Raw genomic sequence first — 13,778 nt, 5'->3', positions numbered from 1 at the left:
GAATATGAGATACCCTCCATTTCTTAGATAGTAGGGAATGTGAGATACCCTCTAATTTCTTAGATAATCTCACATTCCCTTGTCTCATTACTAATGTTGGGCATTGGACATTTTAATTAATTTATCTTATTACCTTTTGTCTTATTTATCTATCTTAGTTTTAAATCAAAAGAATCTAACATTTTCAGCCGTCTAACATTTTCTAAGATAATCTAACATTTCTTTAAATAGTTAAGGCTATTTAACAGTTAAAATAAAGCGAAACGTTTCCATAAAGCTAAAGTACTTTGACTTATCAAACGTTTATGAGGCATTGAATCAAACTTAAATTTCCACAAATAGCACCTTTATTGAGGCTATTTAACAGTTAATCTTGCCAGCTTCCCACTCGTACAAGTAATTTCAGACTTCGCCCATCATTTCCTTCAAGATTTCAGCTCTGAACTCCATTAGGGTTCGCCATTCGAGTAAACAAAGGTAAGTGGTAGCTCTAAAGAGCAATTTAAAAATGTTAATGATTGGCTAGCTGCGTAGTGTTTGATAAAATGCCCATGTTAAACATATTATGTTTTTTCAATGTAATTTTTTTCAATTCCTTTTTGTCACTAGAATATATGGGAGGGTTCTTTCTAGTTTGATCTCCAAGTGATTAATCTTGTGTTCAATTAGGCGAGTTTGATGGTGCCTTTGTGCTTGAGCAGGTTCTGAAGCGGTGTAGTCTATACAAAATCCATTGGGGTTTAATTCCTTTCCCTTAGTTAGTAGTATGTATCATCTTGCTGTAATTTTAATCTATCTGCGCATTTATTGTTGCCTGGAGCTTAAAGGATTTCTGCGGCCATCAAATTAAGGCATATTGATTGAACATGGTCATCAAATTTGTGCATGAAAATTTCATTAGTAACTTTTCTTGCATTTGAAGTTCAATTTTTAAGTTTCTTTCTGCAAGTCTTGTCTCCAATGATTGACCAATCCAGTGCTGAAGTTTATGAATATTTGGTACTCTGTAAATGGGATACACTTAGAGAGTACTTTGTACATAATTAGAGAACTGCTTATGATATTCTTTGGATTTCAAGACTCTCTATATGGATTATACCTAGGGAATACTTAATTAGATAACTGCAGCTATAGATTATTTGGGATTTCAAATTTCAGCATATACTTTGTACTTTGATGGATTTTTCACAGGAATACTTTGTACTTTATGCAATTGAGTAATTGACCAATCTGCTACCGAGTGTTTAAATGGCACTTGGTATGATTTTTCCTGACAGTATCCTTATGTGAAGGAACTAGGAAGTCTATTTATGTAATTGATTAGGATATACATATGTAACCAAGTCAAGAAACTGCCAAAAGTGTTTCTATGTATTGGAGCTTCAGAGCTTTGTTTTAGTTTCACTATTTTTTTTTTTTTTTTTTTTTTTTTTATATCTCAGCCTTACCCTCTATTCTACAGAGGTCGTTATTTCAGTCTTCACAGAGTAGCATTCCATTGAGAAGAAAATGGTAGCCACAAGCAATGGAAATCTTCAAGAAGATTGCATGCCTGAATATGATAGGAGAAATGAAGTTCAAGCTTTTGAAGATTCAAAAGCCGGTGTAAAGGGCCTCTTTGATGCTGGGCTGACAAAGATCCCACGGATATTTCTTAACAAACAGTCCATCCTGGAAAAGAACTCAGCTGGTGCTACACCTCAATTCGTTATTCCAGTCATAGACTTTGAAGGCTTGGGCAGTAGTGTTGCTAGGCGAGTTGAAATTGTTAACATGATTAGGGATGCCTGTGAAAGCTGGGGTTTTTTCCAGGTGATCAACCATGGTATTCCGGATGATGTCATGGACAAAATGCTCGAAAGTGTGCAGCATTTTCATGAGCAAGACTTTGAGTTGAAGAAACCTTTCCATTCACGTGATGTCAAGAAGAAGGTCACATACAATAGCAATTTTGATTTGCTCGTGGCACCAACAGCCAATTGGCGGGACAGTCTTTACTGTATCATGGCTCCAGATCCCCCTGAACCTGAAGAATTACCCAATGTCTGCAGGTTAGTGGGTTACCTTCTTCTGTTCATTTAAAACCTCTAGTATTCCTATAATCCTATGTCCTACTTATATACCAGCCATTGTTTTGAAATAAAAAAATTGTTCAACTTTCAGGGATATCATGATCAAATATGCAGAACATGTCATGAGTTTGGGTTATACACTGTTTGAATTGCTATCAGAAGCTCTTGGGCTTGATCTAGATCACTTGAAAGGAATGGATTGTGCAGAGGGGCTTTACATTATTGGCCATTATTATCCTCCATGCCCTGAACCGGATTTGACTTTAGGCCTTAGCAGCCACACTGATAGTGGCTTCCTCACTCTTCTTTTACAAGATCAACTGGGTGGCCTCCAAGTTCTGCATGAAGATGTGTGGGTCGATGTTCCTTTCTTTCCCGGATCATTGATAGTAAACATTGGAGATATGTTACAGGCAAGTAAAACGACGTTAGTGAATTAATTTATGGTACAAACCATATCATTATTATGGTTATTTTGATTTACATTCTTTCTACAGCTTCTCACGAACGATAAGTTCAAAAGTGTTCATCACAGAGTGCTAGCAAAGCCGGTAGGTCCCAGAATTTCGGTGGCTAGTTTTTTCAGAATGCATTTTCAGGAAGGCAATGGCACAAAAACTTATGGTCCAATAAAGGAGTTGTTATCAGAAGAAAAGCCTGCAATCTACCGGGAGACCAGCAGGAATGAGGTTACAATGGTTAGGTACAACAAAGGGCTTGATGGAAGTACTTTGCTATCTCATTTCAAGTTGCAAAACTAGTGGATAGATATAAAATCCCCTGTTGAATAAGAAGGAAACCTTGAGTTTGTGGTCACAGGTGAAATGTTCTAGCATAAATTTTCTCACAGAGATTACCACTGCTGCTGGTTTGTGTATCAGCATGTGATAAATAAGGTAATCCTATATAAATGGAATATTTGTAGTCTGTATGATTTATTAGGACTCTATGTATTTGAGTTTGATTATAATTCTCTATCCCAGTCTCACTGAGACTTCCTTCTTAGATATACCTGTAATATGTACATTGTATTATTTTTATTGAATACAACTCTATCAGTTCTCATCTGGTATCAGCTAAGCTAGGGTTTCTTTCCAATGACTAACGAATCTGTTAATTCCTCTGAACGGACCGTCTCTAATGTTCCTCTCTCTTCTGCTACATCAGTGGTTAATTCTTTGTCCACCGCTCACCACTTCATCAGCATTAAGTTGACCTACAAAAACTACTTGTTCTGGAGAGCTCAGGTTGTTCCGTTTCTTAATGGTCATGATCTTCTTGGATTTTTTGATGGAACAAATCCATGTCCATCGGCCACCCTCCCCGTTGACGGCGATGATTCGGCGGCAACACAAAATTCGGCACCCCGTGCGTGGGTCCGACAAGATCAAGCCTTATTATCTATGTTGATGTCATCTTTCTCCGACAAAGTCATGCCTCTCGCGATCGGCCACCGCACCAGTCGTGCTGTCTGGACTGCTGTGGTTGGTGCGCTGGCTTCATCCTCTCGTTCTCGTGGTCTAAATTTGCTCGGCCAATTGCAAACACTCAATCAAGGAGATATGTCTGCGACTGACTATATTGGCAAGGCAAGGGTTTTGATCGAGGAACTCACTCTCGCCGGCCGACCTATGACGCTTGAAGAACAAAATCTTTACGTTCTTCGGGGGTTACGACCAGAGTTCAGGGGTCTCGCGTCGTCTCTCAACGTGCGCGGCCAGCCGGTTACTTTCCAAGAGCTTGCAGATCTCTTGGGCGCGGAGGAATTCTTGATGCGTGGTGGTCCCGGGGGTGGCTCGCTGGCTGCCTTCACGGCGCATAAAGGCGGCCAGAAGGGTCGCGGCTCCGGGCGTCATAACGCCGGACGTGGATCTGGCCAGACCAACGGACAAAACAGCTGCCAGGTCGAACAGTCGCGGGGTGGCGGCGGCGGCCGTGGACGTAGTGGCGGGCGCAATGGCAATTGGTAACCCAAGTCTCAACTTTGTCATGCGTTCGGTCACACTGCTTCTACCTGTCATCTTTGGTGTACCAAGGATCATCAAGCTAATGTTACTTGAACGAGTGATACTAGGAGAAATACTATTTGAATTGCTATCGGAAGTTTTGGGTCTGAAACCGAATTACTTGAACGAGCTAGAGTGTTGAGAGGTTGCACGTTAGTATTATTAGGACTTTATATATTTGAGTATGTTTAAGATTCAAAATCCTAGTCTCTCTTTGTCCCCTTTTGTATATATACCTCGAATCTGTACTCTTGTAATCATCACTGTTAATATATTCAATAACAGTTATCATCTGGTATCAGAGCTAGCTAGGGTTTCTTTCCCATGACCAACAGATCTGTCAATTACTCCGAACGGACCGTTTCCATTGCTGCTATCTCATCGGTCACTGCGACCATAACCACCCTATCCACCGCCCACCACTTCATCAATATCAAGCTGACCTATCGGAACTTCTTATTCTAGAGAGCTCAAGTTGTTCCTTTCCTCAACGGCCATGATTTAATATGTTTCATCGACGGCTCGAACCCTTGTCCGCCGGCCATGATCTCAACCGGCAAAGAGGGTGCGTTGCCGCTGCTGAATCCCGCTCGTTCCGCATGGGTTCTTCAAGATCAGGCGCTCCTCTCTATGCTCATGTTGTCGTTGTCGGATGAAGTTATGCCCTTGGCGATCGGCCATCACACTAGCCGTGCCGTATGGACTGCCGTCACCTCTGCACATCGAGCTTGGGTTCGACAGGATCAGGCCCTCATGTCCATGCTTATGCCGTCATTATCCGATGAGGTGATGTCGTTGGCCATCGGTCATCACACTAGCTGGGCGGGCTGGATTGCCGTCATCGGCTCCCTTGCGTCGTCGTCTCGCTCTCGCGGCTTGAATTTGCTCGGCCAGTTGCAGTCGCTTCACCAAGGAGATGCGTCCGTCATCGACTACATCGGGATAGCGAGGATTTTGGTTGAGGAGCTTACCCTCGCTGGCCGGCCAATGTCTCTCGAGGAGTAGAATCTTTACGTCCTCAGAGGGTTACGCCCTGAGTTCCGGGGGCGCACGTCCTCCCTCAATGTTTGCGGCCAGCCCGTACCCTTCAGGAGCACTCTTAACTTTAGAGTTTTGATGGGATCCGTGTGTCACTACTATTCACTATGCTCGCGACAAATTGAACGAAAGACCAGATGTGAAAGAAATTAAATAATTATGTACTAAAATTGTAAATTGAATGAAGAATCAAATATAAAAGAAATTGAATAATAATACCCTAAAATTTAAAATTTAATAAATCAAGGGGCCAAAAGTGGAAAAAAGAAAACTCATAAAAGGTTGCCTGTGAATAGTATTTTCCATATCGCATTGAGAAGACAATTAAGGTGTGTTTGGTTCGCATATAGGAATCGGAATGGGTATCAAATAATTGGTAATGGTAATGGGTTTTGGTGAAAGTATTTAACATGTTTGGTAGTATGGTGGAATGAGAATGGTTACTAATAGTAGTGCTTGAGAATGAATAAGGGAATGAAACCTTTATTTTATTTGGATATGGGTTTTTCAATTCATGGGGTATTCGAAACCCATAGTAGTGTTATAAAAATCTATCAACCAAAAAACAACAATCACTTTCATACCCATTCCTATGGACAAAACCCACCAACCAAACACACCCTAATTGTTGTCTCAGCCATACCCTCTTTTAATTGTTTCAGTCTTCACATATTAGAGTAGCATTATTATTCCATAGAAGAAAATATAATGGTGGACACAAGCAACAATGGAAACTTTCAGGAAGGCATGCAGGCTGCAGAATATGATAGGAGAAGTGAAATTGAAGGATATCACTTAGAACAACTTCAATAATTGAAAAGATAACAATCAACATTTTGAAAAAAATTACTATTTTAAGGGACAATATTTAAACGTGTTTTTTTTTTTTTGAAAGTATTTAAACGTGCTTAATTCTCTAGGAAAAAGAGATATTTTCCTGCCTCGCTATTACAAACACTCTTTGAGCTCCACATGTCACAACCGTGTGAGGTGTGCTAATACACCTCTACTACGCACCTCAAACTTATAAAAAATATTTGAAGAAAATAGTTTCAAATTACTCTCCTAACTCTAACTAATTGTACAATTATGTGTTTTGATTGAAAAAAAAAAAATACTTTGATGAATTTTAATTAAATAATTTTTACTATGACTAGTGATTGTTTCTATCAACATACAACTTGTCAGCATCAGAATATCTCAAAATATTATTTGTGAAATTTAGTTAACAGTACGTTAATGATAACATATTGAGTAGGTAATAATATAACATCATTGCATTATTTTATTTGTTTGATGAGTCATATTAAATTTCTTAATCCCAATTTATCATACTTTAAACGTTTATAAAGGCATTGAATCAAACTTAAATTTCCACAACATCACAAATAGTACGTTTATTGAGGCTATTTAACAGTTAATCTTGTCAGCTTCCCACTCGTACAAGTAATTTCAGACTTCGCCCATCATTTCCTTCAAGATTTCAGCTCTGAACTTCAATGGTATCAGATTCAAGGATTTGATTAAACAAAGGTAAGTGATAGCTCGAAAGGGCAATTTAAAAATGTTAATGATTGGCAAGCTGCTTAGTGTTTGATAAAATGCCCATGTTAAACTTATTATGTTTTTCAATGCAATTTTTTTTTCCATTCCTTTTTGTCACTGGAATATATGGGAGGGTTCTTTCTGGTTTGATCTCCAAGTGATTAATCTTGTGCTCAATTAGGCGAGTTTGATGGTGCCTTTGTGCTTCAGCAGGTTCTGAAGCGGTGTAGTCTATACAAAATCCATTGGGGTTTAATTCCTTTCCCTTAGTAGTATGTATCATCTCAAAGTTGCAAAAATTGCGTCTAAGCGCTGATTAATCGCCGTTCTAGGCGGTTGACCGCCTAATCTTTTAAATTTTTGCATAAACCCAATAAGTCAATATTGCCTCCACTGAGACACGAACTCATAACCTCTTATCTGGGAGAGTAACTTACATGCTCTTGACCACAAGGTCTTTGGCAAATTAAGGCATATTGATTGAACATGGTCATCAAATTAGTGCATGAAAATTTCATTAGTACAAAGAATCAATCTAGTCAGCATTTTGCCCCTTAATTGGACCGACCCGATGTGAACAGGGATTTGTCTGACTATGGTACGGGCTTAAAGGTGCCTCATACAGTTAGGGGTTTAGGGCATGCTCAGGACACCTCGTGGTCTGACAAAAAAAAATTGAACTTCAAATGCAAGAAAAGTTACTAATGAAAATTTTAAACTGCAGCTATAAATTCTTTGGGATTTCAAATTTCTCCATTTAGGTAATTGACCAATCTGCTAGCGAGTGTTTAAATGACACTTAATATGCTTTTTCTTGGACTGTATCCTTATGTGAAGGAACTAGGAAGTCTATTTATGTAATTGATTAGGATATACATATGTAACCAAGTCAAGAAACTGCCAAAACTGTTTCTATGTATTGGAGCTTCAGAGCTTTGTTTTAGTTTCAATAATTTTTTTTTTTTTATCTCAGCCTTACCCTCTATTCTACAGAGGTCATTATTTCAGTCTTCACAGAGTAGCATTCCATTGAGAAGAAAATGGTAGCCACAACCAATGGAAATCTTCAAGAAGATAACATGCCTGAATATGATAGGAGAAGTGAAGTTCAAACTTTTGAAGATTCAAAAGCCGGTGTAAAGGGCCTCCTTGATGCTGGGCTGACAAAGATCCCACGGATATTTCTCAACAAACAGTTCATACTGGAAAAGAAGTCAGCTGCTGCTACATCTCAATTCGTTATTCCAGTCGTAGACTTTGAAGGCTTGGGAAGTAGTGCTACTAGGCGAGTTGAAATTGTTAACATGATTAGGGATGCCTGTGAAAGCTGGGGTTTTTTCCAGGTGATCAACCATGGTATTCCAGATAATGTCATGGACAAAATGCTTGAAAGTGTGCAGCATTTTCATGAGCAAGACTTTGAGTTGAAGAAACCTTTCCATTCACGTGATGTCAAGAAGAAGGTCACATACAATAGCAATTTTGATTTGCTCGTGGCAGCAACAGCTAATTGGCGGGACAGTCTTTACTGTATCATGGCTCCAGATCCCCCTGAACCTGAAGAATTCCCCAATGTCTGCAGGTTAGCGGGTTACCTTCTTCTGTTCGTTTAAAACCTCTAGTATTCCTATAATCCTATGTCCTACTTATATACCAGCCATTGTTAATTTTGAAATAAAAAATTTGTTCAACTTTCAGGGATATCATGATCAAATATGCAGAACATGTGATGAGTGTGGGTTATACACTGTTTGAATTGCTATCAGAAGCTCTTGGGCTTGATCCAGATCACTTGAAAGGAATGGATTGCGCAGAGGGGCTTTACATTGTTGGCCATTATTATCCTCCATGCCCTGAACCGGATTTGACTTTAGGCCTTAGCAGCCACACTGATAGTGGCTTCCTCACTCTTGTTTTACAAGATCAACTGGGTGGCCTCCAAGTTCTGCATGAAGATGTGTGGGTTGATGTTCCTTTCTTTCCCGGATCATTGATAGTAAACATTGGAGATATGTTACAGGCAAGTAAAACGACGTTAGTGAATTAATTTATGGTACAAATCTTATCATTATTATGGTTATATTGATATTGATTTACATTCTTTCTACAGCTTCTCACGAACGATAAGTTCAAAAGTGTTCATCATAGAGTGCTAGCAAAGCCGGTAGGTCCCAGAATTTCGGTGGCTAGTTTTTTCAGGATGCATTTTCAGGAAGGCAACGAAGCAAAAACTTATGGTCCAATAAAGGAGTTGTTATCAGAAGAAAAGCCTGCAATCTACCGGGTGACCACCAGGAAAGAGGTTGCAATGGTTAGGCACAGCAAAGGGCTAGATGGAAGTACTTTGCTATCTCATTTCAAGTTGCAAAACTAGTGAATAGATATAAAATCCCCTGTTGAATAAGTAGGAAACCTTTGTTGAGTTTGTGGTCAAAGGTGAAATGTTGTGGTTTGTGTATAAATAATAAGGTAATTGTTTATAAATGGAATATTTGTAGTCTGTATGATTATCATAAAAGGAGAATATTTAAGCAAATCACTCTTGTTTTCACCAGCTGGCCTGGCATTTTTATTTTCATTTGAACAAGTGTTTATCATTTGAAAATATTGAAACGTGAAAAAAAAAAGTTAGAAAAAATAGGAAAAATTTGGATGTTTATCCCAACAAAATTATCCAGATAATGTCATACTAAATAAATCCTAAGGGTTCTGCAACAAAGAAGATAATGTCCGACTAACCACAATGATTTTGGATGTTTATTGACTAATAATAATTTAATGATTTCTTTTCGACAGAGGTTGCCGGGCAAATTAAACAAGTAACCAAAAATAAAAGAAATTAAATAATCGTACACCAAACTTAAAAAAATTTTATAGCCAAAGATCTAATTTGAAAGAAGTGTCATAGCAAGTATAACTGCTGTAATCTTATGGCTTTATATTGTATAAGATACGGGGTATAAGATTTTCATGTCGGTTGGTTCCTTTATATTATCATGTGATTGATTACAATGATTGGGATATGCATTTATAAGCAACTCAAGAGCGAACTGCCAAAAGTATTAGTTCCAGTCTAGCTTCAATTCACAGATCAGAGTAGCATTCCATAGAAGAAAATGGTGGACACAAGCAATGGAAACCCTCAAGAAGATAGCATAATGCAGGGTGAATATGATAGGAGAAGTGAAGTTGAAGCTTTTGAAGATTCAAAAGCCGGTGTAAAGGGCCTCTTTGATGCTGGGCTGACAAAGATCCCACCCATATTTCTTGACAAACAGTACATTCTGGAAAAGAACTCAGCTGCTAATAATGCTGCTACACCTCAATTCACTGTTCCAGTCATAGACTTTGAAGGCTTGGAATTGGGGGGAAGTAGACGAGTTGAAATTGTTAACATGATTAAGGATGCCTGTGAAAGCTGGGGGTTTTTCCAGGTGATCAACCATGGTGTTCCGCAGGATGTGATGGACAAAATGCTTCAAAGTATACGCCATTTTCATGAGCAAGAGTTTGAGGCGAAGAAACCATTCCATTCGCGTGATATCAAGAAGAAGGTCACATACAATAGCAATTTTGATTTGTTCGTGACACCAACAACTAATTGGAGGGACAGTCTTTACTGTATCATGGCTCCCAATCCGCCTAAACCTGAGGAATTCCCTCAAATCTGCAGGTTACCTTCTGCTCTTCTACAATCTACTTTTATGCCAGCAGCCATGCATTATATTGTTTTGAAATAAAACACACACACACACACATACTAGATCAGATGTGGCAGCCTCCTCTTAGGGATGACAACGGTGGTTCGAACCGAACCGTACACTGTATTAACCGGACCGGAACTGGAACCAATCATACGGTACTAGTACCGGTTCCGGTTAATGTTTGTGAAATTATGGAACCCATTCCGGTTTGTAACCGTATAATATATATACATTAATATATATATATATACATATATATATATATATATATATATATATATATATATATATATATATATATATTTGATATTATATGTATTATATATTATATACTCCTTCCATCCCATTTTACGTATCTGATTTGGTTAATGAGGCTTGACTGAAGTTATTTTTAATCTAATTTTTTATAATATAAAATTTAATATTAATATACAAAATTTATATATTTAAAAACTACACAGTACTATTAAACATAAAAAATTAAATTTAAAAATAAATAAAAAATACTAAACAAAATAAATAAAGAAGAAAAAATTAGTTTGACATATGAATAGAAAATAAGACATATAAAATGAGATTAAGGAATTATTATATATTATTATTATTATTATTATTATATAATTAGGCGTGGGAAACTGGTCCATCCTTTCCCAGTTTCCCATGTCGCCTAAATTCTTGATAAAAGGTGACATGGGAAATTGGGAAAGGATGGAGACATTGGAGTCCCTCAAAAAAAAATTAAATTAAATTAAATTTTAAAAAAATAAATAAAAAATTAAGTTAGAACTGGAGGTTCTAACTGGAATCGTCGGTTCTAGAATTAAATGAGAATTGTCCGTAGAAGGTTCCAGTTATATTAGAATCGTGAACCGGCGATTCCAAATTGAAATCGAACCGAGCACCTTTACTTTTTCTGTGCGGCAATGCGAACGCATCTTAACAGTTGGATGAGCTCAGATCAATGGTCATAAATCAATGAAAATGAGAAAAAACTCTGTAGTATTTTGGTAATTTTTAATGTATATTTTTGTGGTATAGTAAGTGTTGGTTTGTGGTGCACTACTGGACTGTATTGCATTAAGTGTTGGTTTATGGTGCACATGGGAATGTCTAATGGTGCATTAGACTCAAAGCACCATCTAGCATATCTAAATGCACCAGCATAACATTGAGATAACCAAAATGCCACCCACTTTTTTTCACTTTTTATTAATTTTCAACCGTTGATTTAAGCTCATTTAAGTGATCTAACGGTCTCGATCTGTCTACACGTCGGCACAAGAGGAGTCATACGCACCCGTACCAGAGCCTATATATATAATATAATTTGTTGGACTTTCAGGGACATGATGATCAAATATGCAGAACATGTAATGGGTTTGGGATATACTATGTTTGAATTGTTATCAGAAGCTCTTGGGCTTCATCCAGATCACTTGAAAGGAATGGATTGTGCAGAGGGGCTTTACATGATTGGGCATTATTATCCTCCATGCCCTGAACCGGATTTAACTTTAGGGTTTAGCAGCCACACTGATAGTGGCTTCCTGGGAATTGTTTTACAAGATCAACTGGGTGGCCTGCAAGTCCTGCATCAAGATGTGTGGGTTGATGTTCCTTTCTTGCCTGCATCATTGATAGTAAACATTGGAGATATGTTACAGGCAAGTAAAAAGATACAACTAAATTAATTCCTATATACTAGTACGTACAAATCATATCATTATTATTATATTATTATTGTTTCTATATATTGGTTTGCATGTTGTTTTTGCAGCTTCTCACAAACGATAAGTTCAAAAGTGTTCATCATAGAGTAGTTGCAAAGCAGATAGGTCCCAGAATCTCACTAGGAAGTTTTTTCAGAAAGCATTTTCATGAAGGCAGCGACTCAAAAACTTATGGTCCAATAAAGGAGTTGTTATCGAAAGAAAAGCCGGCAATCTACCGGGAGACCAACATGACTGAGGTTTTAATGATTCGGTACAACAAAGGGCTTCATGAAAGTACTATGCTATCGCATTTCAAGTTGCAAAATTAATGGCTCTGTGTGATTATCTTAAAAGTGTCGTTAGGAGTGTTAGCGAACAGAGCTTTCGGTAAACTACTCGTGTTCGTGTTCGGTAAGCGTTCGTTTATGTTCGTTTATTAAGGTAAACGAACATTAACAAACAAAATTTAGAGCTTGGTTTATAAACGAACAGAGTCTGAACAGTTGTAAGCTCGTTTGCTAAGAGATCGTGAACAAGCTCGGTTGTGTTCGTTTAATAATGTTTGCGAACAAGCTCGTTTAGTGTCCGTTTAATAATGTTTGTGAACAAACTCGTTTGTGTTCGTTTAATATTTGTTTGTATTCTCTTTGTAGTTGTGTTACTTGTTTGGTTATTTTTAGTGAACATATATTATTTCTTGTTCACGAACGAATTTTGATCATTAACATGTTCATATGTTTGGTTATTAAGCATTCACAAACGTGTTTATGAACGTGAACGAATATGTTCGTGAACGTGTTCGTTAATGTTAACGAATATGTTCATGAACGTGTTCGTTAATGTGTTAACGAACACGTTCGCGAACACATTAACAAACACTAACGAACGCTTAACAAACGAACACGAACAGGATTTTCAAAAACCTTAACAAACGAACACGTTCACGAACATTCCAAAAATCTTAACAAACGAACACGAACAACCTTCGTTCATTTATGTTCGGTTCGTTAACAGTCCTAAGTGTCGTAAAATTCGACTGTAGACACAGAAAATTTGAAATTGATAAATGGACCGATTAGATTATTATTGGGTCCAATTTCAGGGTTGATTATTGGACCAATTTAATTAAATGAGTCATAATAATTAAATTAATTTAATTAGCCCAATTAAATTTGATCTTGAGTTATTAAATTAATTAATTAATCCTAGCCTAATTTACATTTGAATTTAATATGGTACTATCTTCATGAATGTCACTAAAGTAAACATTTTGTATAATAATCTTGTGACTCTCCTAGAGCTCACATGCGTTGAATTTGGAGCTATATATGCTTTGTCAAAAATTCGTTAACATACACATTTCTCATTTGTGCAACACAAGCTTTATTGTTCTCATATAGGACATTGGGGGTAAGACATAGCATAACCAGTTTGTGACTTGGGCATTATGAGGATCAAATAAAATAGTCAGTATCCAAGTAGCCCATCAAAATCATATATTGCTCTCTCACAAAAATGCCAAAATCTTTGTACCTCAAAAACACTAAAGGATATGTTAAACACTATTCCATTGCAAAAGGAGCATTAAATGATGCTAGTAATTTAATCGCAGATGCTATATCAGTCCTGATGCGATTATGGAACTTCTGGTCCTAAATTAGTACTCCAACAACAATGAAGTAATGGACTCTTCGCTGCCCG

General features: G+C 37.5%; 3 protein-coding genes across 4 annotated transcripts; all 3 read left to right on the top strand.

Moving 5' to 3' along the window:
• Positions 1-303: 303 nt before the first annotated feature.
• LOC109175700 (1-aminocyclopropane-1-carboxylate oxidase homolog 1-like) lies at positions 304-9,212 on the top strand. Of its 2 annotated transcripts, XR_002053308.1 has the most exons (5): positions 304-477; positions 1,463-2,051; positions 2,164-2,485; positions 2,570-2,968; positions 9,131-9,212. XR_002053308.1 is itself a non-coding variant. In XM_019325028.1 (4 exons), exons 2-4 carry the CDS (start codon positions 1,510-1,512, stop codon positions 2,831-2,833), a joined length of 1,128 nt encoding a protein of 375 aa, XP_019180573.1. In that variant the 5' UTR covers positions 304-477; positions 1,463-1,509; the 3' UTR covers positions 2,834-2,999. The 2 variants fall into 2 exon arrangements, 1 of the variants encoding a protein (XP_019180573.1); XM_019325028.1 differs by lacking the exon at positions 9,131-9,212 and having other exon boundaries at positions 2,570-2,999.
• On the top strand, positions 5,775-12,464 carry LOC109175697 (1-aminocyclopropane-1-carboxylate oxidase homolog 1-like). The gene is made up of 4 exons (XM_019325024.1): positions 5,775-5,785; positions 9,770-10,334; positions 11,708-12,029; positions 12,143-12,464. Exons 2-4 carry the CDS (start codon positions 9,778-9,780, stop codon positions 12,404-12,406), a joined length of 1,143 nt encoding a protein of 380 aa, XP_019180569.1. The 5' UTR covers positions 5,775-5,785; positions 9,770-9,777; the 3' UTR covers positions 12,407-12,464.
• On the top strand, positions 6,514-9,124 carry LOC109175699 (1-aminocyclopropane-1-carboxylate oxidase homolog 1-like). The gene is made up of 4 exons (XM_019325027.1): positions 6,514-6,649; positions 7,655-8,243; positions 8,360-8,681; positions 8,772-9,124. Exons 2-4 carry the CDS (start codon positions 7,702-7,704, stop codon positions 9,033-9,035), a joined length of 1,128 nt encoding a protein of 375 aa, XP_019180572.1. The 5' UTR covers positions 6,514-6,649; positions 7,655-7,701; the 3' UTR covers positions 9,036-9,124.
• Positions 12,465-13,778: the final 1,314 nt, after the last annotated feature.

Source organism: Ipomoea nil, unplaced genomic scaffold, assembly GCF_001879475.1.
Source record: "Ipomoea nil cultivar Tokyo-kokei standard unplaced genomic scaffold, Asagao_1.1 scaffold0688, whole genome shotgun sequence".
NCBI lineage: Eukaryota > Viridiplantae > Streptophyta > Magnoliopsida > Solanales > Convolvulaceae > Ipomoea > Ipomoea nil.
Note: the sequence above shows the minus strand (reverse complement) of the source record. Positions and strands in the feature narration are given on the sequence as shown.